At 50.0% G+C, this 25,227-nt stretch overlaps 10 protein-coding genes across 10 annotated transcripts; 4 read left to right on the forward strand and 6 right to left on the reverse strand.

Moving 5' to 3' along the window:
• Positions 1-1,020: 1,020 nt before the first annotated feature.
• Aud_007119 (putative PHD finger domain protein) lies at positions 1,021-3,828 on the reverse strand (the record flags this gene model as incomplete). The annotated part of the gene is made up of 5 exons (XM_043292012.1): positions 1,021-2,199; positions 2,255-3,097; positions 3,162-3,381; positions 3,446-3,543; positions 3,658-3,828. 5 exons carry the CDS (start codon positions 3,826-3,828, stop codon positions 1,021-1,023), a joined length of 2,511 nt encoding a protein of 836 aa, XP_043147947.1.
• A 1,085-nt stretch (positions 3,829-4,913) lies between these two features.
• Positions 4,914-6,338, reverse strand: Aud_007120 (Rcd1-like cell differentiation family protein; the record flags this gene model as incomplete). The annotated part of the gene is made up of 4 exons (XM_043292013.1): positions 4,914-5,091; positions 5,168-5,543; positions 5,617-5,772; positions 5,849-6,338. 4 exons carry the CDS (start codon positions 6,336-6,338, stop codon positions 4,914-4,916), a joined length of 1,200 nt encoding a protein of 399 aa, XP_043147948.1.
• A 1,159-nt stretch (positions 6,339-7,497) lies between these two features.
• On the reverse strand, positions 7,498-8,621 carry Aud_007121 (uncharacterized protein; the record flags this gene model as incomplete). The annotated part of the gene is made up of 2 exons (XM_043292014.1): positions 7,498-7,577; positions 7,634-8,621. The coding sequence occupies 2 exons, from the start codon at positions 8,619-8,621 to the stop codon at positions 7,498-7,500; spliced, it is 1,068 nt and encodes a 355-aa protein (XP_043147949.1).
• A 1,529-nt stretch (positions 8,622-10,150) lies between these two features.
• On the reverse strand, positions 10,151-11,320 carry Aud_007122 (uncharacterized protein; the record flags this gene model as incomplete). The annotated part of the gene is made up of 2 exons (XM_043292015.1): positions 10,151-10,933; positions 11,162-11,320. 2 exons carry the CDS (start codon positions 11,318-11,320, stop codon positions 10,151-10,153), a joined length of 942 nt encoding a protein of 313 aa, XP_043147950.1.
• Positions 11,321-12,404: 1,084 nt separating this feature from the next.
• Positions 12,405-12,913, forward strand: Aud_007123 (putative prefoldin subunit 1; the record flags this gene model as incomplete). Its single annotated transcript, XM_043292016.1, has 3 exons — positions 12,405-12,434; positions 12,494-12,660; positions 12,745-12,913. 3 exons carry the CDS (start codon positions 12,405-12,407, stop codon positions 12,911-12,913), a joined length of 366 nt encoding a protein of 121 aa, XP_043147951.1.
• A 1,599-nt stretch (positions 12,914-14,512) lies between these two features.
• On the forward strand, positions 14,513-16,112 carry Aud_007124 (uncharacterized protein; the record flags this gene model as incomplete). Its single annotated transcript, XM_043292017.1, has 3 exons — positions 14,513-15,712; positions 15,775-15,840; positions 15,903-16,112. The coding sequence occupies 3 exons, from the start codon at positions 14,513-14,515 to the stop codon at positions 16,110-16,112; spliced, it is 1,476 nt and encodes a 491-aa protein (XP_043147952.1).
• A 361-nt stretch (positions 16,113-16,473) lies between these two features.
• Aud_007125 (putative mitochondrial carrier protein) lies at positions 16,474-17,565 on the reverse strand (the record flags this gene model as incomplete). Its single annotated transcript, XM_043292018.1, has 2 exons — positions 16,474-17,417; positions 17,514-17,565. The coding sequence occupies 2 exons, from the start codon at positions 17,563-17,565 to the stop codon at positions 16,474-16,476; spliced, it is 996 nt and encodes a 331-aa protein (XP_043147953.1).
• Positions 17,566-18,640: 1,075 nt separating this feature from the next.
• Positions 18,641-19,780, forward strand: Aud_007126 (ceramidase; the record flags this gene model as incomplete). Its single annotated transcript, XM_043292019.1, has 4 exons — positions 18,641-18,736; positions 18,792-18,978; positions 19,033-19,549; positions 19,603-19,780. 4 exons carry the CDS (start codon positions 18,641-18,643, stop codon positions 19,778-19,780), a joined length of 978 nt encoding a protein of 325 aa, XP_043147954.1.
• A 314-nt stretch (positions 19,781-20,094) lies between these two features.
• Aud_007127 (putative toxin biosynthesis protein) lies at positions 20,095-21,610 on the reverse strand (the record flags this gene model as incomplete). Its single annotated transcript, XM_043292020.1, has 4 exons — positions 20,095-20,971; positions 21,032-21,140; positions 21,204-21,342; positions 21,398-21,610. 4 exons carry the CDS (start codon positions 21,608-21,610, stop codon positions 20,095-20,097), a joined length of 1,338 nt encoding a protein of 445 aa, XP_043147955.1.
• Positions 21,611-22,419: 809 nt separating this feature from the next.
• On the forward strand, positions 22,420-25,185 carry Aud_007128 (uncharacterized protein; the record flags this gene model as incomplete). Its single annotated transcript, XM_043292021.1, has 4 exons — positions 22,420-22,512; positions 22,579-23,018; positions 23,076-24,468; positions 24,538-25,185. The coding sequence occupies 4 exons, from the start codon at positions 22,420-22,422 to the stop codon at positions 25,183-25,185; spliced, it is 2,574 nt and encodes an 857-aa protein (XP_043147956.1).
• Between the last annotated feature and the right edge of the window lie 42 nt (positions 25,186-25,227).

Below are 25,227 nucleotides of genomic sequence, written 5' to 3' on the forward strand. Positions count from 1 at the left end.
CGGAGTAGACTCTCCGTTCTTGAGTCTTTGCTATTGTTTATCTGCTTAGCTGCACCTGAAGCTATCTCACCTCGTCCCAAGAATGGGGTTGGCCTGCGCTATAGGCGACTGGTATATGTAGATTGTAGACTGCCCTGGTTTACTGTAATCCCTCTAGTTGTACTTGAGACAGGTATGCAGCTCGCCAGATAGGGGTTTCGGATTCGTTCGGACTTCATGGCTGAAGTCTACGCCTGAGGCAACCAAGCGATGCAATCTCTGGAGGTCTGTTGCTCCTTATAGTGTAATTCAAGAAAGTAGTCATGAATGCATGTTCATTTTCTGCCTTGATGCTGAAGCCATAACCGCACCTATTGAAACATACAGAAAGAACCATCCGATCCGTCAACCTCTATAAACTCCTCAATCAACCCGGTGCAACGTCTTTGACTGCATTGTAAAACTCCGTGGATGTAATTCAGAAAACCATCCGGTCAGACCAACAAAGATAATGTATCCCGGCGTACGGCAGGAGAAAAGATCGATTGGTACAGTGACATGCTGTCACGAAAAAGCCAAAAGGCATTGTTGCTCATCGACCGCCCGACCAATGCGAAATCTCAAAGTCGCCCGAAAGTAGTGCTTTGATCTTCGGATATTTCAGACGTCCATTTAAACTTGCAGACTAGAATTGGCGATCCGCAGGTAGTGGTCAAATAGACGATATGACGTTCCGTTTGCAGGTGTTGGATAATGTCCATTTGCTGGGGGAGATTTTTCCAGCCTCTCAGTATTCGCCCATCGAGGGAATCACAGCGCCAACGTTTAGTAAATCTCCACTATCGCGAACCCTAAGTTTTGTTTCAGGTTAATGAAAGGTATCGCTTGTCGAAAGATCCAGAAATGAAGCACACTTCGGCCATGTTGCAGTGTAACAAGTGGTATGAAATCCGATATCAAAATGCAATGTGGAACTCCAAGCCGACAAAGAATAAGCGCCTGATTTCAATTCCCCCTCTAATTTGTGTCCTGCCAAGCCGCCTATGACTGCGGTTCGTTGTTCCGACTAAGAGCCGACGGGCCTAAAGGGTGTATCCGATTGAGCGATGGGGATGACATGGCGGAGTACTGGCGATTAGATAGGGCGTGAGGCTGAGACTGGAACATCAGAGCATTTTCCCTTTGCCGACGCTCTTCCTGCTCAGGAGTCATCGATTTCACTGGGGGTGGAATGGGCGCGTCGGGCGAACTTCTGCCCATCAACTTCGGGCTCGGCTCAAGTTTCTGAATTGGAGGCAGGATTGGGGCCCCAACAAGGCTGCCCGAGGTCATGGGTCGCGGAGACTGCTTGGTGGGGCTGATGCCAGAAAATGGTAGACCATGCGAGCTCTGCGGGGGCGAGGACCTGCTGCCACTAGGAGTTGCCGCTGAGAAAGATGGCCGACCGCTATGGATCGAAGAAAAGGAGGCATTATTGCCAGCGTCGGGCCGCGCAGCCGCCCGATGGGGTCCAAAGGGCGTCCAGGGAGCCGAGCCGTCCGAGGGACCTGTAGGTGGGAATCCCGCAAGCGGACCAACATCATGATTGCCCTGGGTGGGAGACATTGAGGGACGGTTCTGAATAGGCGAGGGAAGACTCGGGCTCTGAGCTGAGTGGGCAGACGACGGCCGTCCAGAATGCAAAGAACTGCCACCAAAGGTGCCTCGACCGATCGGAGGGAGATTGGTAGCTTGTGAGATGGATGGAAGCCTAGAAGGCAGTCCCTGAGACGAAGGCGCAAAGCCATTCCTGCCCTTCATTGGCGACGACAAAGGCCGAGAGTCGCTAACAGGAGCTGACTGTCCGTAGATGACGTGCTGCTGGGGACGTTCAGGCGGTGATGGCACAACAGCCACTGCCTGAGCTGTACTTGAAGATGGCGCGTGTGGTTCTACCTTCGGTGGCTTTGAAGGAGAGCTCGTTTGCGCTGTTGCGGCGGCATTCGTTTCCTCCGAGCCTTGATAATGGTGGGTAGCAAAAGTAGCGGATGGTGGTGAAGAACCAATTTTGAACTTCAAAGGTGGGAGTTTCGGCAGCTTCGCCTCTTCCTCCCGGCGCTTGCAGTCCCGACAGATGAAGTGGAAATCTTCGCGCTCGGCATCATCCTGTGCAATACCTAGACACCTGCTATGCTGCCACACATTGCACCTTTCGCATGCTACGCTATGTGAGCCATCATCCTGTTTCCTTGTTAGCAAGTTGCGGCTGATACAGTTGAGGATGGCCATTCCATACCAAGTTTTCCCCATGGACTCCACAACCTGAACAGTCAAAAATCCAGTGATCATCTGACTGAAGCTCCTCCAAGTTTTTCCTCTGCTTCTCCATTTCAGCCTTGAGCTGCCTTTCTGACAGTCTGCTCTCGCCCCTTTCGAGTCTCTCCTGTTCTTCTGCAATTCTGCGAAGTTCAGCTTCATGCAGAAGACGCTTCCGTTCCCGGTCTTTGATGCGCTGCTCACGCGTCATCATCCGAGTGCGTCGTTCTTCCTCCATATTCCTCAGCCTTTCCTCTTCCTTGCGCGCTGCGGCCAAATCCGTCTCGTACTTCCGAGCAGCTTCGGCCGCCTCTCGCTCTTGTCGCTCCCTCTCCGCCTTCTGAGCGAGTCGACCCGACCGTTTGGCACCTGCAAGCAGCTGCATGTTCAAGAGCTCCTTCTCACGCTTGGCTCGCTTCCGCTGTAGAGCTTCTTCCTCCCTCTCGATGACCGGTAGCACGTGCTCTAGGATCCTATCCCGCAATATCTTCTCGTCGGCGTCTTTGGTCTTACGAATCGTGTCCAAAAAGCGGCTATAGTCCTCTAATGTGATGGCGATGCATTCCCACTTCATGTTTTCAAATGGATCTTTAGCAACGCCGTCATTGACATTGTCAGTGTCTTCACCGAACTCTTCAACCGGCGCCGCGCCTGAGACTTTTCGTCGCTTGGAGGCTCGTGATGCTCTTGTGCTTCGGCTCTTCGGCTTCGACTTTGCAGGCTTCGGGGGAGGAATATCAGGATCGGTTCGACGGTACAACCGGTTATCATCTAGAACGTAATAGTAGCGGCCTTCGCGATCATAGCCTAACTCTTCAATGCGCTGCAACGAATCAGCATTTCTGTGGAAGATCATGATAGATAGCTGACGGCGGGAGGTTACCCACCCATTGTGTTTGGTCAATCTCTTTCTGCTCTGGCATCTTCTCGCGGATGCGGTCCGGGTTCCAAAAAGTCCAAACAGACAGCTGATGGAGAACACGAAGCTTTTGGAATAGGTCAAATTCCGAGAATTTGTTCGGGACCTCGTCGTAACCAAAGGGGTTGGGCAGATGGGGAGCTTTAGCATTGTATTGGCGTCGCGTATATTCGTCAAAATTGTCGAACCTAGATTCAAATCCTCCCATCAGCTGAGGCGACATAGAGAAAAGGTAAGAGACCGTTCACATACGTAAGACCTCGATGCGACGAGACCCATTTGAGAAGACAGAGTCCAATCTCCATGAGCTTCTCCGATGGTTCAGGCTTGAGGCACTCGGTTTCCAAATCCTAGCGAGCGAGGACCAAAAATCAGCTTCTGCAAGAAAGAGGGGGGCAAATAGCACAAAACGGTCGCTCGCGCTATATGGAGCTGCGCAGGAGCATAGGAAAGATAACACTCACATCAATTCCAAAGTCTTCGTCAATCTTCATGACTTTACCAAAAATCGCGATATACTGCATGAGGTTCGCGAACTCCCAGCAATTCCGAAGACGGCTCAGCAAGCCATTTTCTTCAGATGGCTGCTCCGGAGGAGCTTCCACCTCGGAGCGGGTGCGCTTTCGCGATACCATGGCGGCGACTCAAAACTATTCAAGGCGCCGCAGCGCAGATGGGAATCCAAGGTGCGAGGTTCAATGCGTGGGACAACCTGGTCTTCTGCCTAGATTAGAAAATTGAATCTGTGAGCCAAATGTTAATCGCCGATGGATGGGTATTAATGACTTCAGTCCATCCCCAGTAAGCTGTTGTAATTGACCTGGCTGGAAGGGCGGCGGGCAGAACGGCGGAAGTTTTTCCCAGGGCGCGAAACGGTGATGAGCTCAGAGGGAGGCGCGTCGAAACTGGGGACGCCGTCAGGTGATTGTGGTCCAGACTAATTACACCCGATAAGGCACTCCATGCTAGCCCGTCGTCTTTCTGTATGCTCAGAGAAGTTGAGCTCTCAAGAAATGGAAAGGTGTAAATCAGAATGAAAATAAAAATCATTCATAAAGAAAAGATGCATTGGACAACATTGTTCCACAGAGTTCCAGGGCAAACACTGGAGATCTCAACCCTTGTTAATTGCATATCTCGCGAGAAATAGTTCGCGAGAAACAGTTCAGCCACCATCCATCTTGAACAAAAACTTATATATATTGGTATCTCTTGCTCAAAAGAGGGTCTATCTCAATGGTATACGGATTGGTAAAAGAATCATGAATGAAGAGAAGGAAAATGCGCAAAAGAGAAGATAGCGCCCAACCATATCCACGCCACCGAGGAGCCTGGTACCATTGCAATGAAAGATCAGCAGAACCCGTACAAGAAGGCAAGAACAATGAAGCGGACGAAATGGAAACCAGAGAATTGATACACTCGAACACAGAAGATCACTCAAGCACCAAGTCACCGAAATGAAACCAACTCAGATGATCACGTTAAAAAAGGGGAAAAGGAAAATAGAGAAAAAAAAAAAGCTTTTTTTGAATCGAAACCATGGCCTCATCGTCGATCATGTCCCTCCCTTCGCTTTTCTTGTTTCAATGTGTAGAGATTGCCATTTTGAACACTATTTGCGCCGTGTGATCCGTCTTCGCCTAGAAACCGTCCCATGCATGTCGTAAGGTGGCAAATATACCAAGCATATTAGATGAGGAAGGATACTTTTCGTCGTCTACATGGTGACTCCTGCAGCGCCGTCGGAAACATTATCAGAGAGATTGATGAGGAGCTGTGCAAGGCAGCGCTTCGTGGCCGCATCGTCGCGGAGTACAGAGGAGAAGGTGGCGTCGCGAAGCGGTTCGGGGAGGCACTGGCGTAGAGCTTCACGAGCCCTGCTGTTGTCACTGAGCCTAGTGCGATATTAGCATACGGAATCCGATCGGCAGACAATTGCCAGGATATCGGGATTCAGAGGTCAAGACTCACCGAAGGAAGCAGCGGACAACATGTTTTAGCAATCTCACAGTCTGCTGCTCCACAAGCTGGGTAACCATATTGCTCAAAACCGTTCCCACAGCGTAAAATCGTTCGTATGTGGCGCAAATATATGCAAGACCGATATCATCAAGAAGAATTTTCTGTACAATGAAAATGGCGACAGTTTTGCTAAGCTCCGAGCCTGTCTCCATGATGCGAAGGCACAGAGGGATGATCTCGGTCGTTAGGAGGAAGTTGATCACATCGGACGAATCATTCTTGACCAACGCCCCGATGACTCCCAGTGAAGTAAGTCGCAGGTATTCAAAGGGTCGGGACTTCGAAGTTGTGTTGAGAAATGGGTAAAGAAAAAGAGGGATATGAGCTAGAAGGCGACGTTACTCGTCAGCAATGCTGTTTCTCAAGACACGAAAGAAAATCAAAGATGAAAAAAATACCGTTCAGAAAAAGAGTGCGAGTTTCGTTGTGAGAGGCAACACATTGTAACAAGGCCAGCGCATTGCAAACTCGATTCGACGCCGCAGCGGTCAGCTGGGAAGGATTGAGTAGGGGGTAAACAGAGATAATTTCCTGGAGTAGAGCAGTCATGACTCCTTCGAGAGAACGTTAGTACCGAGCGCTCAAATCACCCACTCCACAGAATCGCGGGCAAAACTCTGAAAGTCATACCAAATGAATGCCAGATGACCAGCGCCAACTCGGGAACCTGCTCTCTCTTCTTGCTGAGTTCCATCAGAGCCGCCTCCCGGCGATTCGGATCAAGCAGCTCTGCAACCCAAATGAAGACCTTTCTGTTCTCATCGCTGATGCCACCATCCATGACCGACACCGCACCGGACAAAGCGCTTTCTCCATTCAAGGCTGCGGCACCGGCACCTTGCGCTGCGTTCCCAGCACCACCGTTCCCAGCCATAGCGATGCGATTATAATGTTGCTGTTGAGCGGCAGCCGCTGCGGCGGCAGCAGCCTGAACTTGAGCATGTTGAGCCACCAACGACGAATGCTGCTGTTGGGCTTGGTGTGGATGGGGCTGGGCCGGATGGTGCTGTTGCTGTGGCTGTTGCTGCTGCTGCTGCTGCTGATGCTGTAGCCAAGAAGGATCAGCCTGCGGATACTGATGCTGGTGGGAAAAGACGTGCTGAGACTGTGTCTGAAGCATGGCGGGCCGACGAAGGACGTTGGTACCCTAGGCGACAAATAGAGACGGTGAAGCGTCGCGAGGATAGGTTAGTTCAGATTGTCAAGCAGGAAACTCGGAGATGTAATTCATGGATAAATCTCTGCTGACAGGAGTCAGATGTAGCGTAGAGGTTGTGGATATAATAGGAAGCAGAAGTCGGGAGTGACAGATAGAGGAGGGTTATTGAAGAGGGAAGTTCGGACTTCGGGAGGCGGGCGGGGAGCGCGCGCAAGTTGAGCTTAGGCGGTTTAGTTGGGTTTGTGACTTTGGCGATGAAGAAGGGTCGGGTCCTGTGTGTTGTGGAGCCTCCACAAGTTACTCCTAGTAGTACGTACTATGATCTTGGCTTTCTGCTGCCAAATAACATCAAGAACCCTTCGCTTCTCATCTCTCTCTCTTTCTGCTGGCTTCATATTCACCATCAAGTACAGTTCTTAAGCTATTCAGAAGCTGTTTTGAGAGCTTGCATTCCTCAAATACCTGACCTAACTAAATAAAGTACCGACTTGCAGGTTACACTTAAAGGCGCACGAGTTAGGCCGGCAGGTGCATGACTATGAAGACCCTTGCTCTCACCCTCGCCAAGTTGGGGAATCAGAGATTCAAAATGCCCTTTGGCGATGATGATCAGAATGCATGAAATCATAACCACCGTCGGTGTTACGCTACAAGGGTACCTGCGTCCAGATGCCCTCTTCAGCTTCGAGCTCATGATGCTTTGCGGTCCGGGTATGGATATATTTGTCCCAAGACAAACTGATAGCATCTTATGTGCGTGGCAGGTCAAATAACCCTGCACTGATTAAAATTTGTTGGATAGATGGGTTTCGGTATCTCCGTATAACTCGGATCATTCGTATTCGTTGCTCATATTTACATCATTTTTCTCGTCCAATCCATCAAGGCCATAAAGGTAAAAGTTTCATAATCACATGAAGATAATCGTCACACATGTCCGTCCCAGAAATCACAGATAACAATGGAAAAAGAGCAAGCATACTTATAACATACAAAGCCAGCGCCGATCTATGCATTATCAGTTGTTGGAGAAGCTCCTTGAGAATGTTCAGTCATTCACAGGGAGACGGAGAATTTGCTTCAGAAGATGTCGTCGGATCATTGGAAGCAAGTCATTAGATCATGATCGTCGTGAGCGCGGCGTGCGAGATTTTCTGGATCGTCTTGTGTCTCTCGTTCGCCTATCCGAGCTTTCGCTACCTACAACGCAGACGGTTAGCTACTGACGGTGAATTGGAGGAGCGAGGGAGACATACTTGCGCTCGTGTAGTAGTCGGAGTAATAATAATAAGAGCTGGGATAAGTGTAATCACTCTTCTCGTCTTCATCCTTGCGCCTCTTCAGACCTAGACACAGCGCAAGCGCGCCGAGTATAATGCCAATGGTCGCCAGACTTCCCCATTTGGACTTCTTTTCGCCTCCTTCTGAGGCAGATGGCCGAGTGCCAAACCAGGTACGGCCTTCGGGTTTGCTTCCGTGCGCATGGTGATGGTATCGCTCTTCGACATACGTGGTATCCTTTCTCTTCCTTCTACCAGGACAAAGGCAGGCGAACAGGGCGTCCAGAGCTCCCTTGCAACACATACAGGCGCATAGCAGGAGCAGGATAAAGACACCAGCAATCACGCCGATGACTATACCCGCAATAGCGCCACCGCTCAGTCCTCCTCCGGCAGCATGAACTCCTATCAAAGTTGCGCCGTCTGTTCCCACAGGTGGAATGAAACCTTGTGTGGTCGTCGCAGTTGCAGTCTGGGTCATAGTCGACTGGGTTGTTCCCCGCACTGGAGGTGTCGCAGTGGCTGTTACCCACATCGATGAACTTCCCACAATACACTGATCATTGGCGCAGACATATGCAGCACCACAGCATGTTTTGCCGCAAGCCGATTCGCCGAGGTCGGTCCTGCAACTGGTCGAGCTTGTTGCGGTAGGTATCAGTCTACTCCATGTAGAAGTAATCGTTTTAGTATCCGCCTCGGTGGTAACATAGGTAGTGGTATAATATTCCCAAGTTCCGCCGCTGCCACCCGACGAGTCCAAGCAAACTGCTTGTCCTTGACTGTTGGTACCGCAGGTCTGGCTTGATGTGCAGCATAGCTGACCGTAATAGCCGCAAGGGTTCGCGCAGCGCTTCTCGAGACTGGCCTCGTCGAAGTCAAGCGGTGTTGCAGTTGATAGTTGCAACTGACTCAGAGCAGCCAGTATCGAGATCGTTGGCCGTACTATGCGAGATGTCTTCATGGCGAAGGAGCAGTTTAGAGGATGCTTGAACAGCTGGAGCAAGGGTAACGATCAGTCGCCCACACTGGACTGTTCGCTGCGATCTCTAACCAACCCAGCTTGGGCCCGTCAGTCGTTGAGCAGTCGACCAGCTCAGAAGCAGTGACACTTTTGACAGGCTATAGTTCGGATAGTTCCGATAGCAGGAATGCGATAAAGCAGATTCCACGAGGTTTCGAAAACGAACGGAATGTAAAAATTCTGTGATAATGATCGACGTAAACAAAGATGTTTCTATGAGAGAAAATAATGGAAGAATGAGAAGCGATCCGGCAGCTCGTGGAGACTGTCGAGACCGAGTACAACTCCCAGCCTCCTCTCATCCCAACCCAACCACCAGATTTCCTGATAACAACAACCAATAGCTACGACACAGCTGACGCACAATATATTGCAATAACTCAGACTCAGACACTATCTACCTGAAAATCTAGGAGGCTGGGAGTAATATCATATTTCCTGTTCTGTCCTATCAGCTTTTCTAATAATACTGAGCACCATCCGTCGGTGTGATTGGCGTCACATCACTGCCCCTCACATGGATTCCTCCCCGCTCTTTTGGGTGCCGTCCCTGACGGCATCACTCCTAGGTCACTGCGATCGGCCTTCTGATCGCCTGGCTTTCAACGGCCGGCGTGACTTACTCAGACCGTCAGACGGGCGATTGAGCGTCTAGAATCTCCACCAACAGCAACAGAAGATCCCAGAAATTACCCGGCCTTAGTATCAGCTAGCAGAATTGCATCAGCCATCAGGTCGATGTAGGACTGTCCACATCGGGCTTTCCAACGCGTTACTTGTTTTCATTGATACAGTCCTTTTGTCTTTGGTCTCTGAGCTAGCTAAGTATTAAGACTCACTGACGTGTCGGCTGCTCCGACTCGAATCGCTAGAGCGGTGTATGCACAGATGTGCTCCGTACTGATGTAGGAACAACACATCTTCAGGCAATCCGGACACGCTAATGCCTTGGAAATCCGAAAGTTTGAACTTGGGCATGAGATTGGGCATTTCCTGCGCATAGGCAAGGCATTGAGTTTCCCTGTATCCACCAGTTCAGGCCGCACTTGCTCCAGTCCATTCTGACCGACCAATGACTGAGAGGGAGGGGGGATTTTCACAAGAAGCCTAGTTCTGAATGAATCTATCAATCTTGAACAGCATACAGAATACCTTTGAATATGTCGTCAGAGACAAGGCAGGGAGCTGAAGCTTTATCGGATCAATCTGGTTCTGCTCGTCATGTGGATCGATGAAAGTACCTCGTCTTCTATATACAAGCATATTGGTAAACATAGCGCCATTTCAAATACATGCGTACATATCATCAGTCAATCGTTTCATGGGTCATCCAAAGCGTAGAAGAGAAAGAATCGTGAAACAGGCCAATCTGTGCGACGCTCTGTTGGAACTTCTGTCAAACAAATTTAAGAGGGCGTCTCATACTGTCGACCTCATAGTTCGACCTCGTAGTTGAGCGCCTCAAAGGCTCAGATGAACATTCCCGCCACCCCAACGACCATACCAAACACTAAGTCCTGCAAGCTGGAGGTTCGGCCCGATACAGCAATGTTCGGGCTGCTTCCTCCCGTGGCATACGTGCCGCAATACGCCAGGTTGAGTCCATGGCAAGCAGCTTGGCTCAGACTCGAGCAAACAGACGCCGCGGTCGTTGCACCACCGCCCGCAACCGTGACTCCCGCGCCGCCTCCTGCGACGGTGACTCCGTAGCGACCTCCAAGAGCCGCGGTGCACTGCGAATACTCGGTTTGACATACGGACCAGTACGACGAGCATATGCCTGCATTGGGGAATGTGGTGGGGACATAGATGAACGGGTAGGCCCCCGTCAACGTAGAGCCGGTTATTGTAGCGTCGTTGGTAGTCGTAGTCGGTGCCGCGGTTGCGGTGCCAGGGAATTTAAAACTGGCGTCTGTGCCAGTAGACGCCCCCGTAAGGCTTCCTGTGCACTTTGCCCCAGAAGGGCAGCAAGCGATATTATCGGCGGCGTCTCGAGAGCAGATAGAGTCGCTTCTGCAGCAAACATCGGAATGGCCTAGGTTGGTGCAAGGAACGTAACCCCCCGGGCAATTATTATCGGCGCGCTTCAGGATTTGCAAGACATCGTATGCTCTTTTGCTGGTTTCTGCGAATTGCGGGAGAGAGAATGGCAATGTCTCTATAGATAGGACTGTGGGAGCGAGGAATGTGGCCGTGATCCACAATGAAGCTTTCATTCTGGCTGCCAGAGGCTGCGATCCGCCCACTGGACCCTATCACACCCAGCTGTTCCAGTATCTGTCGGAAACAACGATTATAATGGCGTTCCAAAAATGGTTCTGGAGATCAGGAGCCAACTAGGGCGATGACTTGGCGGCTAACAACAAATGACTACTATATGTAATAAACCAAAACAATTAGTATTGTTTGAACAGATGGTGGAAACTGCACAGGGAATCGACGACCCAAAATGAATGATGATGGGGCTTTAGCAAACTCACAGTTTCTTTCTGCTTGATCTTATCTTTGAAACACTCAGATCGGTCAACGAAATGGAGAGCGAGGCGTGGATGATGTATGCCTCCATAGTCCACAGCGGGCTGCGCTTCCAGCACAATCTCCACCAGCATCCCTGCCACAGCAACGGAGCGATGGGCCATCAGCTCCGACGGCCAACCGCAGAATCCCTGCCCACATGTACCTTTCTTCCTGCTGGTTCTTTTGCTGGAGATAAATACCTTATTTTGGGCTCTTGGAGTCGTCCAGAAATACATTGTTTCGTTAATCATTGTTGATTCTGGTCACACCCACCACCTAAGTGCTAGTAACCACTAGCCTTACTGACCTTAGCCTTGTCCTTGGTCATATCGTCATAGCTTTGAAGTACGAGATTCTCACAAAGACTGACTGGCCACCAGCCTATACTGTTTCAGTCATTGCAGAGCAATGACAATCATAGGCAAAGGCTACACTTGTACTTGTAATGTGATTCCTATGAATTAATAGGACATTGTCATAGAGACTCGGTTGTAAAGCATACATATTTGACCCTGTTTGGTCTCGTCGTTGTCCTTTAGGCACAAACTTCTGGCTGTCTGGTCATCTGCTGCTATACCTAATTTATGTATCATGACCAGCCCAGGGTTCAAATTTCTGACAGAATATGCTCTAAGTCAAGCTTGATCTTCTTGCTTCCCTGCAATCACTCTTTCCATTGACTCCTCTGCGGTGGATTTATAGTCATTGAAGTATATAAATCCTGACTACAACATGGATAATCTCAACCCCTAATTGATCCACAAGATCACAAACCGATAGCGAGTAGGCACAAGACTTGCATATCTTCAGAGCCCATCTTAACTAACTATTGCAAAATAAAAATAAGTTCCTCGAGAGATACTATAGATCTGTACCTCTCATGAGCCCAAACCCTATGCCCTAGATAGCCGTATCCGGTAATTTCCCCTACCGCCCAGCCATCGGAGGAGCTCAGGCCAAGTATGGTTCATGGTGGGGGGGGGGTACAACCGTACAACTCTTGTACATTGGTATCGTTCAACTCCAGCTAACTGCATCGAGGATCCGCGGATAGTTGGGACAAACACAAATTCCTGAGGAAACTTCATAGTTCAAATCTTTAGTACTCACTGCCGCCACACTCAAATCGTTACAAGTAATCAATCCAAAGGACGCGAACCTTTCCCCTCATCAACTACCCCTCCTCGTCCTATATCTGCCCTCGACATGTCTATCCCCAACGAAGCTCTCCAGAAGGTACGAGTTGCCACGGGCGTATGTCTCCACAGTTTCGCCTCCTAATACTGGTTTTATAGTTGCTACAAGAGATTGAAGCTCGGGCGATCAGCTCGCAGCAGCAGATTGGCGTCACCAAGGCACAGATCACGGCAAAGCAGAAGAATATCCGCCTCCTCGAATTGACATCGAAAGAAATCGGATCGCTATCCAAAGACACAACGGTCTACGAGGGTGTTGGGAAAATGTGAGTACAGGTTCTGCGTGGCTATCAGCTACCCTAGAGAGTAAGGACGTCGAGACAAGGCTGACAGTTCATCTTTGGCTGTAGGTTCGTGGCAGTTCCGATGAACACCGTTGACAAGCGGTTAGCGGACGAGAGGACTGAGCTGAAAACAGACATCGAGGGTCTGGAGAAGAAATTGAATTATCTCGAGATGACGCACAAGAACAGTCGTGAAAATCTGGAGCAGATTCTGAAGTCCGGTGGACGAGCATGATTAGAAGTCGAACACAATATCACACATGCACGGCAAGCTGGCAGGTAACAACTGCCTCAATCATATATTTGGGAAAGCCTGGGATGAGTTGAAGGCATCGCCAAGCATGGGGGAGAGCAAAATGCTCTACTTGATCTGCAAAATGCTTCGATCTGTCAGGTCACCGGGGCTTTTGAGCAGACGCAAGTGCTGAGAACCCTCCTGATGCCCTGAACAAGCTACCGTATGATCGCTATTTGGGAGAGTGTACAACTACTCGTGAAGGATGCCCAGGAGTGTGAAGTATGTCCGGCGGGTCCGATTGGGTTGGGTTAAACGAAGGCAGGCCACTCCTTATCAGGGTACCGATACAACTAGGGATAGTGTGGGTCAGAACCATATCTAAAGATGACTGGGTCTGATACCAAAAACCATATATGAAGTATTCTTCACATAATCATACTTCTGCCCATTGCAGGGCATCAACTGTGGCCAAAGTGAACCCTGATCAATCAACTGCAAAGCCGATAAACTAGCCATCGATATCCCAAGGAGCTGTCGGGCAAAAAAGGCAGCTCCGAGAGTGGAGCTTAATCATATCTACGCATAGTCTCATATTTCTGGCACTTTAAAGTAAGGCCGAGAAGGGAGATAGAACCTCATCCGCCACAGGCCCACATGAATCTAGTATTAGCAACCTTGAGTATGGCGTGGGTGGCGTCATGTGCAATTGGGCAGCAACAGCACCGAATTACAGTGTACTCATCCTCATCACGAGGGATGTCACGCCCTAGTGTCAGATGTGTGGATACACAGATTGCAGCTGAGGTAAGTCCTGACAAAATTAAGTAGAACGTTGCCTCTGGGAATAACTCTTGGGTCACAGCGGGATCAACCGATTAGTTTCCTTGGATCAGGAACAAGGATACAGATCTGGGGATTTGCACTAGAAGTGATTAGGCGCCTAAAGCAGTGAAAATGTAAGATTGACATCCAGTCGAGGTTAACCCCATCTAGATCGTTCTGGTCGATTGTTTCTATAGCCGCCAGTTGCCGTTTCACCTACAATGACAATGTGCAACTCGAAGGACGGTGCATGCGCACTAGATAGATTTCTAGGAGAGTCAATATTTTGGAGCTGTCTTCCATTCTCAAATCCACAGTGTCAGGCAAAAAGGAAATAGATAAGAAGAATCACTAGTACTCCATAGTTAGGCTGCTGCGACCGTTTGTGACGGGATGATCTCTCAGGTCTCCTGCGATACTTAAACCTGCTTCCTCCCCCACTTCAGCTGAATGTCATCATCCATTCAACCTCGTCTGGTCTTCGTAGCGCTGGCCGTTCCCGCTTTTACGAAACGCTGTGGCTGGTTACTCTTCTCTATTTTCTAGGGCCAGTCCTATTTCCGCCCTTGCCTTTCATCTCTTCTTTTCTTCTCTTATCGACCTATCCTTCCTCTCAAGTCCCTGCAACTCTATACAACTGCCGCCGCCCCTCATATATAGATTCCTGCGCCACCCCGCTTCGATACCCGACGTGATTCAGCCTTGTCAGCCTCGACCGCACAATACGATCACATATATAATTAAATCTCTAGACTGACGCAAACGCTGATCGAGATGCCTCGTCATGCGCGTTTAGTCACCGAGTCAGAGTCAGACTACTCGGAGTCGGACGTCTCCATGGACATTCCCCGCCACAGGCACTCCGTCAGAAGACGTTCGATTTCTCGTCATCGCTATGATCCTGAATTCAGCAGCACGACCTATCTCAGCCCTGTCTTGCATGAAGACGTCCGTATCCATCGCTCCGCTTCAACGGGCGGTCGGCGCCGCCGTGAAGTTCAGCCCCCTCCCCCTCCTCCCGCAGTCATTGTTGATATTAAAAACGACTCCCGCAACAAAAGCACCAACAGGAGTGCCAACAAGAACCGCAAGCAGCGCCAGGAGGACACAACCATTGTCGATATCGAGTCGGAGGATGAAACTGTTCTCCGAAAGCACCGTCGACCTCGTGCTAGCACCAGCGTGTCTCGCGAGCCTTCTCCTCGTCACCAACGTGATTTTGAGTTGGTGATTGACCAACGGATGCTCGAGAAGAACGATGTACGCCAGGACCTCGAGCTCGTGAAGCATCAGATGGAGATCGAACGTCTAGAGCGGGAGCTTGCTCGCCGGCGCGGTGAAAATGAGAACAACCAGACTCAACTTATTAAAGAAGAAGAGGACTGGTACGAAGATGAGATCAGTGAACGTCTAAGAAGACTTGAGCGGTTCGAGAAGAAGAAGCGCATGGAAGAGGAACAGCGGCAGGCCGAGTTCCGCTTCAAGCTACGAAAATTCGAAGAGGCGGAGCGTCAGGCTGCGGAGCAGGAAGAAGTCCGGGCCAAGCTGCGTGAGGAGAAACTTAAGGAGCTTCAGCGCAAGATGGAGGAAGAGGAAGAGCGCGAGCGTCTCAAGAAGCAACTCCGTGATGAGCAAGCAAGACAGCTGCTCGAGCAGATGGAACGTGACAAGAAGGAGGCGGCCATGAAGCAGGCTGCTATCGAGGAATACAAGATCGCCGAGGAGCGGAGGCGCATTGCTGAGCGGGAGGAGAAGGAGAGAAAAGACCGCGAGTTCAGGACTCGACTAAAGATGGAGTTTGGTTATACCGAGGCAGAGATTGAGGACATCATCAACAAAAAGAAGAATCCACCCAAGGAAGAGGAGAAGAAGAAAGACAAGGAAGAGAAAAAAGAGAAGGAAAAAGAAAAGGAAAAGGAAAAGGAAAAAGAGAAGGAGAAAGAGATTGATCACCACAAAACTACGTGGATCAAGGTAAGTGATCTGGATTCAGCGGGCCCAAGCTATTGCCTGAGATCTGACACCATCGATTGCAGGTCCACCGCAAGTATATCCTCCCAGAGACACTGATTGCTTATCGCCTGCCGTGGGATTTCGATGAGGTAAGTCATCTGTATACCTACCAATCAAAGAGGGGGGCATACTGACATTCCTTTCCCCATAGCTCGACGGCAACTACATTATCATCAAGCAATGGATCTCTGAAGATCTCCAGGAAGAGCTCTTTGCCCACACACGGCGGCTACGCGAAGGCAAGGTCATCACTGAGACCTCAAGCACCCTAACCGAGCTCAAAGTCAATGATCGCAAGAAGGACAAGATGTTCCTTGTGCGCAAGAAGAGCCCCAACCGGCGGGCATGGATTTTCACATAATGAGCCTATTGATGTTTTTGGGTGGTATATTGGAATGATACCAGACTGTCTTTGCCTCGGGCCTTATCGCATTGAATGCTCAACCTCAACTCTCATGGGCTTTTGCTGAAGACGGTGTCCTTTTTGGTGATGTCTGATGATCTATGATACGTTATTAGCAGTCAAGTTGTACTCGGTTTTGAGTTTGTGTCTTTCTTTGGTTGAGATGGGATATTCATCGTTATATATATGATACAAGAAGCTCAATATCAGGATGAGACGCTATGTTCTGTTCTCCCGTAATTGCCTGTAAACCGCTGCACGAGCACCGAGAAGTCTCAAAGATGGAAAAATATAGTATGGCAAGGTCATAATATTATCATCATAAGTTGATCTTGTCCTTTTCAGCCCAGTGAGCCTCAGCCCGCAGAATCAGTTCTTCATAGACAGTCCAGGCAAGTGCTGAGCTGAGTGCCTTTCTCGTAATGCGAAGCCCCAAACCGCCAAAGAGACTTCGGATGCCATCCTCGCGGATCATCAACCGGACAGCACGTATCATGTTCCCGTACTTGCCAGGCATGAGCTGCAGACGGGTCTTGACGGCATCGAAAGGGTTGGTGATCGCCGTGGCCAGGCCAGCGGCCAATCCACCAGACACAAAGTTGATGGATGAAGACGAAGCCGATTTGTGTGGCTGCTCTGACTGCTCTGAGCTTGCAACCGAGGCTAGACGTCGTTTCAATTGCTCGTAGAAAAGAACATAGAGTCCTGCATACGGGGCATCCCGCGCGGCAGTCGCCCCGAATCCTGAAAATAGGCCCCGTACGCCCTCTGTACGGACGATATCGCGCCCCGCACTGTAGAGACTGCGATACGCATAATAATCGGATTCATAGCGTACCTTGAGCACGGTGACCGGCATCATCACGAAACCCGCAGCTGTCCGTGCAACGGCGCCGGTGGCTAGGTTGCCCCAGTTAGACAACTTGGGTAGCGCAGACGACGAAGTACGAGATTTTCCATCATCGCTTGATGCGGCGACGGCCATGGAAGCCTCCGTCTGCGCTAAGCCTTGGCGTAAGGCATTCAGACTGGTGAAATATAGAGCTGAGCCAAAGCCCGTTCGAAGGGCTGAAGGAAGTGTACCACGCCATAGACCGCGGATGGGATTAGGAGAGGAGAGAATCGTCTTGATAGTAGGTAGGAGAGAAGCGGTTTTCTGAGACTGTTGTACGCGGGTCTTGAGGAGATCTGCGGGTTGTAGAAGGATGGAGGAGGTTAAGCCGGAGCAGAGACCAGCGACGAAATGGAATGTGGTTTTGGATGCTGAACCAGAAATAGAGCATTAGCAATCTTGTCACAGAGCTGAGACCTTGGGTTTGGCAGTCTTGTTCAAAGAAGAGATAGTCACAACGTTCGTACATGTGGAGGTTGTTTTCACCGGTGTCACTGCGTATGTAGCATTGTTCGACATGTCCCTTGCAGGAGTTCCACAGGTCTACCCCGGGAGCTCACTATCTTCTATCAAGGTTGACGATATAGGCTTGAGCTCATTCGTGTAAGCAACGGCGCTCCAGCACCGTATATGAACAAGAAATTGGAGACCGCTCAGCGGTCGATTTACAGAATATGCAGTGACCACATCTTAAGAGAAATCCAGTGCCAATGAAGTGCGATGAAAGGTCTGGGACAAATCTGAGTCACTTCCTAGTTATGCAAGTGAGATCAATAAGATTTGACTGTGGCTTTTCTCCGCGCAGAGGGTCTCCAACATTTTCCTCAGATGCACGACTATCGGTGAAGTCATCAGGTTTCCGGCCAGTTGCGATGTGATTGGCTGCAGATGACCAAGCACCAGCCACATTTGGATTTACCTTACCGTCCTTTACATAACCATACGGCGTATCATACGATGATACAGAGCTGCCTGATGTACCCAGCTAGATACAACCTCTAGAGCGCTACATTATATCCATCCATGTCTTCTGAGAAAAATACTCCATAGACGAAGTGATATATTGAAATTGTTGTATTCATTTGCGATAACTCTCTGCAAGCGTTCCATGCAGGTTAGGAATGCATGGGTAATCTGAAAACAGCATCCATAGTTAGGTAAAATACCCTATCAAATGCGGATACCTAAGGCAGGTGGCTCCAGTAAGGTAGGTACTTACCTTTCAGAGCGGTAATCCCATGACGATACGCCTTCCGCCGGGGCTTCGGCAGCCTGCGGAGCTTCTGTCTGTCCAATCGGCACACTGCAAATCGGAGTTTACACTAATGGGTCCCGCTGGTTTGTGTAATAAATCGACGTCACAGGCTTGTGTGGAAGCGTAACCAGTAGGTTCCTTGCATACCTAGGTAGGTGAAGTGTAACCTGACCAGGGAATAGTATCTGTCTACCTAGACAGTGTACATGACTAAGGTGCCTCTTTGACTTCTTCTTACATCTCTTCTTTCCCCTCCTCTCTGCGATGCCATCCATATCCTAACCTTTTTACTTGGCGCAGTTAAAAGAGGCTGTCCTATACCCGCCGCGGAGAGCCACTATGTCTCAGTGGTCTTTCCCAACGTCCATTCCATATTCGCCTTCCAAGGCCGGATATTGGAGCCCCGTCACATCGACATTGAACTGGTGTGAAGAGGTGTGTATAACTTCCGCTGGGATCCTGTCTTGTTGCTCACGTGTTATGAGTATAGGACTACTATGTGACCATCTACTCTGCCGAAATCGTCAATAGTCTGACAAATCTCTTGTTCATGTGGCTTGGATTCAAGGGCATCCGGAGCTGTCGGCGATATGGACATGATACGATCTTCCAGGTGGCTTTCTACGGATATCTCATAGTTGGGACTGGAAGTTTCCTATTCCACTCGACTCTCAAATGCAAGTCCAGTCACTATGAAAGGATACGTTCGGATATTACTGACTGCCTACTAGATCCGATGCAACTAGTTGATGAGCTCTCGATGATCTACACGACCTGCTTGATGTGCTATGCCTCATTTTCTTACTCAAGGCCGCTCGGCTTCCGTATTGTTCTCGCCATCGCATTGACGAGTTTGGCCGTCTTTATCACTCTTTACTACCATTACCTCCAGAACCCCGTGTTCCATCAAAATGCGTATGCGATCTTGACGATTGTTGTCGTGTTGAGAAGTATGTACACCATGGAAGTGACACTTCGCCCATCTTTGCGGCACTCGACTGAGGAGGATCGGCTGGCTCGTCAAAAGAAAGGTCTCCCCGTGTCTTCCAAGGAACAACAGCATTACGAGAATGTCAGGGACTTGAGGATTCTCAAAACAATGTGGTTCATGGTTGCCTATGGACTAACAATGTTTCTGGGGGGATTCCTTATTTGGAATCTGGATAACCGCTTTTGCCCTACGCTCCGCAGATGGCGTCGGGTAGTCGGCCTTCCTTGGGGTATTTTCCTTGAGGGCCATGGTTGGTGGTACGTTTAGTTTATTAATCCAGTACTCGGCTTTTTGCTAATGTCTCTTGCAGGCATGTTATGACTGGTATTGGAGCTTACCTATATATCGTATGGGGTATCTGGCTGCGCCATTGCATGAACAAACGGCAAGAGGAATATGAGCTGTGGTGGCCTCATTTCTGGAACTTCCCGGAAATTGTCCGCGTCAGTACTGACTCCGGAAGTCGACCGGCCAAGAAGTCACTCTGATTTAACTATTCCAAATGCCCTTTTGACTCGAGCCTGCCCCATTATCTGCGACACGTGGAGCCAGGCGCTCCGGACTTGCTCGAGTTCCTTTAACGGTCTACGTTGGTCATTAAGACTGAACTTGCTTATAGATCCCTCAGGGTTGTCTTATAGACGAGAAATGAAGTATATAAAAAAACAGGAAAGTCGCTTGACAGATTTCGAACCAAATTTTGTCTACGTAGCATTCACGTCGCGTAGATGATTCTTTGTGTATTTGTCTATTATACGAGCACTCTTCTCGCTGCATGGTAAAATAGGAAAATCTGAGCCTCTTACAACTTGGCCTCAGAATCCTTCTTAGGCCTCACGGGCGCTGGTACATGCTCTTTCCACCGTGAATCGATAGTCACTTTCTCGACCTTTGACTTCTTGCTCCACTGCTCTCGGAAGGCTTGCTCCTCCGCCCTCCATCGCTCCAATTCTTTGCCGAGCCATCGGCTCGCCGCCTCACCGCACTCAGTGGGCGCCTCTTGGGCGAGCAAATGACCATATTTTTCGAGATAAACGTCGCGCACACGTCCCTCGGCCGCACCGCCACTGCCACCAAGCCCCGTGCCTGTGTTCTTCATCTTATCGGCCATCATGTCGGGAAGACACATCTCCGACTTGCCGGCGAAGATATACAACACGCTCGGACGGAGGTGCTCAAGCTGACCGAAGATACGGGACGGCTCCGGCCGATAGAAAGGAAACGAGCCAACGTGCTTGGGGTTCAGATCGGGATGCGTTACCCGGTTAATCGGGACGTTTTTGCCCGGTGGCCCGTCGTAGTTGGGCCGCGAAAAGGTGAAGACCTCCTGGTGGAGAGTCGTTGTGAGAGTGACTGGCCGGTCACTGCCTTGGGAGATTGTGGTCTCCTCTAGCGGGTGGATGGCGGTAGGGAGGTCTCGGAGGCCGTATCTGATCCAGCGGTCGAGGACGCGGGGGTCCCAGGTTTGGTAGAAGGGGTTCTTCTTGAAGGCTTCTGCGGCGGCTTTGCGGGACGGCCACTTGTCTCGGCGGTAGGTGGAGAGTTGGGTGGTTTTGGCGATGACGAGCTGGTCTTTGAACAGGGGTCGCGGCTCGAGTTGGGTGGTTTGGCGTTGGATGACTGGGTCTAGTAGCACCAGGGTGTGGATGAGTCGGGGGTGCATTAGGCATAGCTGCGCACTGCGATAGCGTTAGAGTCACTTGCATGAGCTTTCCAAGGGTTGGGTCAGGTAGACTCACAGGTGAGCGCCGCCCATGCTGTGGCCGATTCCGACGATTGGACGGGGCATTTCCTTGCGCTTGACATTGACGAGATGAAGTAGATCTCTGGGGTGATCAAACCAGCTAGCTGTTGACGTGGTCTAGTCAGTTTATCACGTTCGAGAGGTTGGCCCGATAACAATCAACGCACGATCATTTCCTAGAAGATCCTCATTGAGCACGCTGCTTTGTCCTTGGTGCGCCACATCTGCCATCCAGATACTTCTAATGCGGAACCCATTGGCTTTGGAGCGCGCATATATCTCCTCCCAGAGTGGTTCATACAGCTCCTGGTTATGAACTCAGTATGCGCTCGCATGTGATCCGTAGAGTATCCAGATATACCTTTGGGAAGCCATTGGCGTGAGCGGCGAGTATGGTCACATCGCCAGGCTGGGGCTCAGGGTTATCGAGTGGAATGTATTGTTTTACTGCCAGATGCAGTACGTCTTCTTGTTCGTTCGCAGTGGCTCCGGGATACTCTCTGATATGTTGGCATTCTACCACATGTTCCACGATGCGGAAAGGCCCTGAGATTGATGACGACGACGAAGACATTTTGAATCAATCACCCACAAAGAATGTGATATTGTAAAGGAGAAAGGGCAGAGAGAGATTGCTGGATTTCAATAATAGCTATTAATCCCGTCATATCGATAAACCGGGGACCCCACTATTATGATCATTCTTGGAGCCATGCAGTACTAGTTGCCGGGGTTTGGGGGATGAGCCGAGGAAGCTGAAGGCCGATGGGGACAGAAAAGTGACAAGACGGATCAGCCCAACTGCCGGGGCGAGTGGGTTTAGTTGGTGATCGGGCCAGATTGGCGGTAGTAATGAAGTCCCTTGTTACCATATCCGGTGGTTATTCAACAAATTATTTGGAAGATCTCATAAATCATCTGGATAGCTGGTAATTGTGTAATTAAAACCGCTGTCTCCATCAATTCAGCTCAGGCGTTGGAGTCTAGCGCAGAATGCACTCTCGAATACTAGGCTCGAATCGAACACTGCATCAATGATGTGGTAGCATTGCAATGCAACCAATAATAATAATAATAAAACAGTCAAACTATGCTTAATATCACTAATCCTCGTGTTGCCTTGTGAGGAAAACGACAGATCACATTCATCACAGGATCACGTGACATGGCGTCGTGATGCCTCGCGTCGGCGCGTCGCATCCCTCAGGCATCATTTGCAGATTCTCAATCGCAAGGACAACGTCTAGGTGCTGCGCCCATGTACGCTTTACCTACTTCATCGTCATGATACTGGTATTAGTTATTTGTCAGGAGGATCAATAAATAAACAAGAGTCTCAGAAAAAGCCGACATTTTCTACAGACTGCTGTTTCCATTTCCGCCATGGCGGGCCGCGACGAAGAGTTTCAGCTCTTCGACCAATGCAAAGTCTGTATAATTTGCTCCAAAGACCTCAGTCCTGATACGGCTCATCAGGTACGCCTATGTCTTCTTGGTACCCGTTGACTGTACGACTTACGTCCGACTGACTACTCAAACCAGCTCGCGTCAACATTCGAGGCGCATGGCGGGGAGACCGTAATCTACGAGCCGCCAGCAGACTTCCCGCCCCTTACAGAAGGATTCACGCATTTGATATCAAATACTGTGGATTTTCCTGCATTCGATGCTGCTAATGATGCTCTCATTCCCGTCGTCAAACCGCAATGGTTGCAGGCGTCTCTAGCGAAGAAAAAGTTGGCCAACCCGCGACAATACAACCCGGATCCCAGGCTATTCCTGAACGACGTTGTCGTTATGTGCGGTGATATTCCAGAAGGCGATAAGGATGCGATTATTGGCGGCGTTTTGGCCAAAGGCGGTCTCTACAGTCCCAGGGTGTCGGGTATGGTCACTCACTTGGTTGATCTGACAGTGGATTCCGATAAGGCGCGAATAGTCACTTCTAGGAAGCTGAACATCAAGATTGTGCTTCCGCACTGGTATGACCGTGTTGACCCTACTATTTTCATTGTATTCTGATTGACCTCAATTAAAAGGTTCGATGACTGCCTCAAGCTAGGAAGGAGAATCGACGAGCGCCCATATACTCTTCCAGATCCTGAAATCCTCCGCGTGGGTACAGACGCGCCAATTCGATCATCGGAGAGTCGCGATATCATTGGCGCCTCGACGCCTGAGCCGACCAACCTACCAGCGTCAATCGTCGCTGCTCACCCACGGCCAAAACTCGATGTTTTCCAAGGGAAAAAGATCATGCTTTCGGCAGATCTTGGGATCGGCATTCATTTAACTAACACGATTGTCGAGGTAATCAGGGACGCTGGCGGCCGTGTGACATCGGACGTTTCGGAAGCAGATATCTACATCTGCCGTTACAGATCTGGATTCGGTTATCGCTTGGCGTCAAGGTTAAATAAAGACGTTGGAAACCTATCATGGCTCTACCATATGATCACCTACAATGCATGGACCTCGCCGCTACGACGGATGTTACACTACCCCATCTCGCGCGTAGGAATACCCGGGTTCGAAGGGCTCAAAATCAGTCTGTCCAATTATGTCGGCGAAGCGAGAATCTACCTGGAGAATTTGATCGCAGCGGCAGGCGCAGAGTGTACCAAGACACTAAAGCAGGAAAACACGCACCTAGTGACCGCCCATGGTAACAGTGAGAAATGCGCTGCTGCCAAAGAATGGGGGTTGCACGTTGTGAATCACCTCTGGTTGGAGGAAAGCTATGCTAAATGGAAGATGCAACCGGTATCTGATCCTCGCTATACTCACTTTCCTAAGCGGACGAATCTAGGCGAGGTTGTCGGTCAGACACGCCTGGACAGAGCTGTGCTAGAAAGCCACTTCTTTTCTTCTTTGGAGGGCACAACTCAATCATCAGATAGCCCTCGACGAGCAATGCAGACCAAAGACCAGAATACTGATGCCGGAAAGACATCAAGCGCTATGCAGCCACCTACAGTCAAGGCCGTCGATGCTCAGAATGCGACGCCACGAGCAGCTGACAAGTCACGTAAAATTTCAGAGAACAAGAAGCCACAGACGCCCGCACGGGCTCGGTTGGAGTCGGAGGGCAAAGAAAACGACACACCATCTTCAACGAGCAGTCGCAAGTCAAAGGAAGCAGCTTTCAATCGACTCCAGGAACTCGCACCAGATATCGCCTTGTACGAAAAGGAGAAGAAGCGAGTCGGAGGTGTGATCTATGGCGGGCGAAGAAAGAGCGACGAGGACAGAGTCATGCTCAACAACGCTAAGAAACGCAGATCAGTGGAACCACCAGAAGAAAGCGACGAAGACAATGATGCGACGGAGGCGAAGAGACAGAAGAAGTCGAAACCTCCTATTGCCATGCATCTCCTTATTACTGGATATCAGAAGTGGGTGGGCAATTTGAAGAAAGAGGATGCAGACAAGGTATGTTGCCAATTCATATTTTAACTATATGCACCCGCACATATTTGGCAAAGAGTTAATGATCATCAGCGCCAACTTCGCGACCTTGGGATCATGGTTGTGCAAGATGCACGAAGATGTACACATCTCGCCGCCCCGTCTATACTGCGAACTCCCAAATTCGTCAATGCGCTGGCATACGGTCCTGCGATTGTGAACATTGATTTCATCACAGAGTGCCTCAAGAAGAATGAGCTTCTGAACCCTGACGACTTCCGCTTGGTGGACAAAGCCGCCGAAAAGAGGTTTGGCTTCTCTCTTGAAAAAGCGAGGACCAAGGCAAAGAAGAACAAGAACAAGCTCCTGCAGGGCTATCAAATCTACTGTGTGGAGTCCATCCGTGGAGGATTTGAAGCGTTCAAGTCCATAGTAGATGTCAATGGAGGGACCTGCACCCTTTTCCGCGGAAGGGTCTCCTACCACTCGCAGCGGGAAGAGAGCGAAGATGATAGCTCATCTGAGAGTGACCTCAGTCGCAAAGAGGTTTACCTTCTTAGCAGTGTATCGCCCGAACATCAGAAGCTCTGGCCACGATTTTCACAGTTGGCACAGAGCATGAGCAAGACACCACGAATTGTGCGCGTTGACTGGCTTCTGGACATTGCCATGTCCCAGGAGCTGCATGCAGCTGAGGGATACGAGCTGAGGGAAGATATGGTTGACCAGGGCGACCACTAGACAGCGCGTTCGCCTGGTTTCGGTGTTAGGGTTGCTGCATAG

The sequence above is a fragment of the Aspergillus udagawae genome, assembly GCF_001078395.1.
Source record: "Aspergillus udagawae IFM 46973 DNA, scaffold_5, whole genome shotgun sequence".
Taxonomy (NCBI): domain Eukaryota; kingdom Fungi; phylum Ascomycota; class Eurotiomycetes; order Eurotiales; family Aspergillaceae; genus Aspergillus; species Aspergillus udagawae.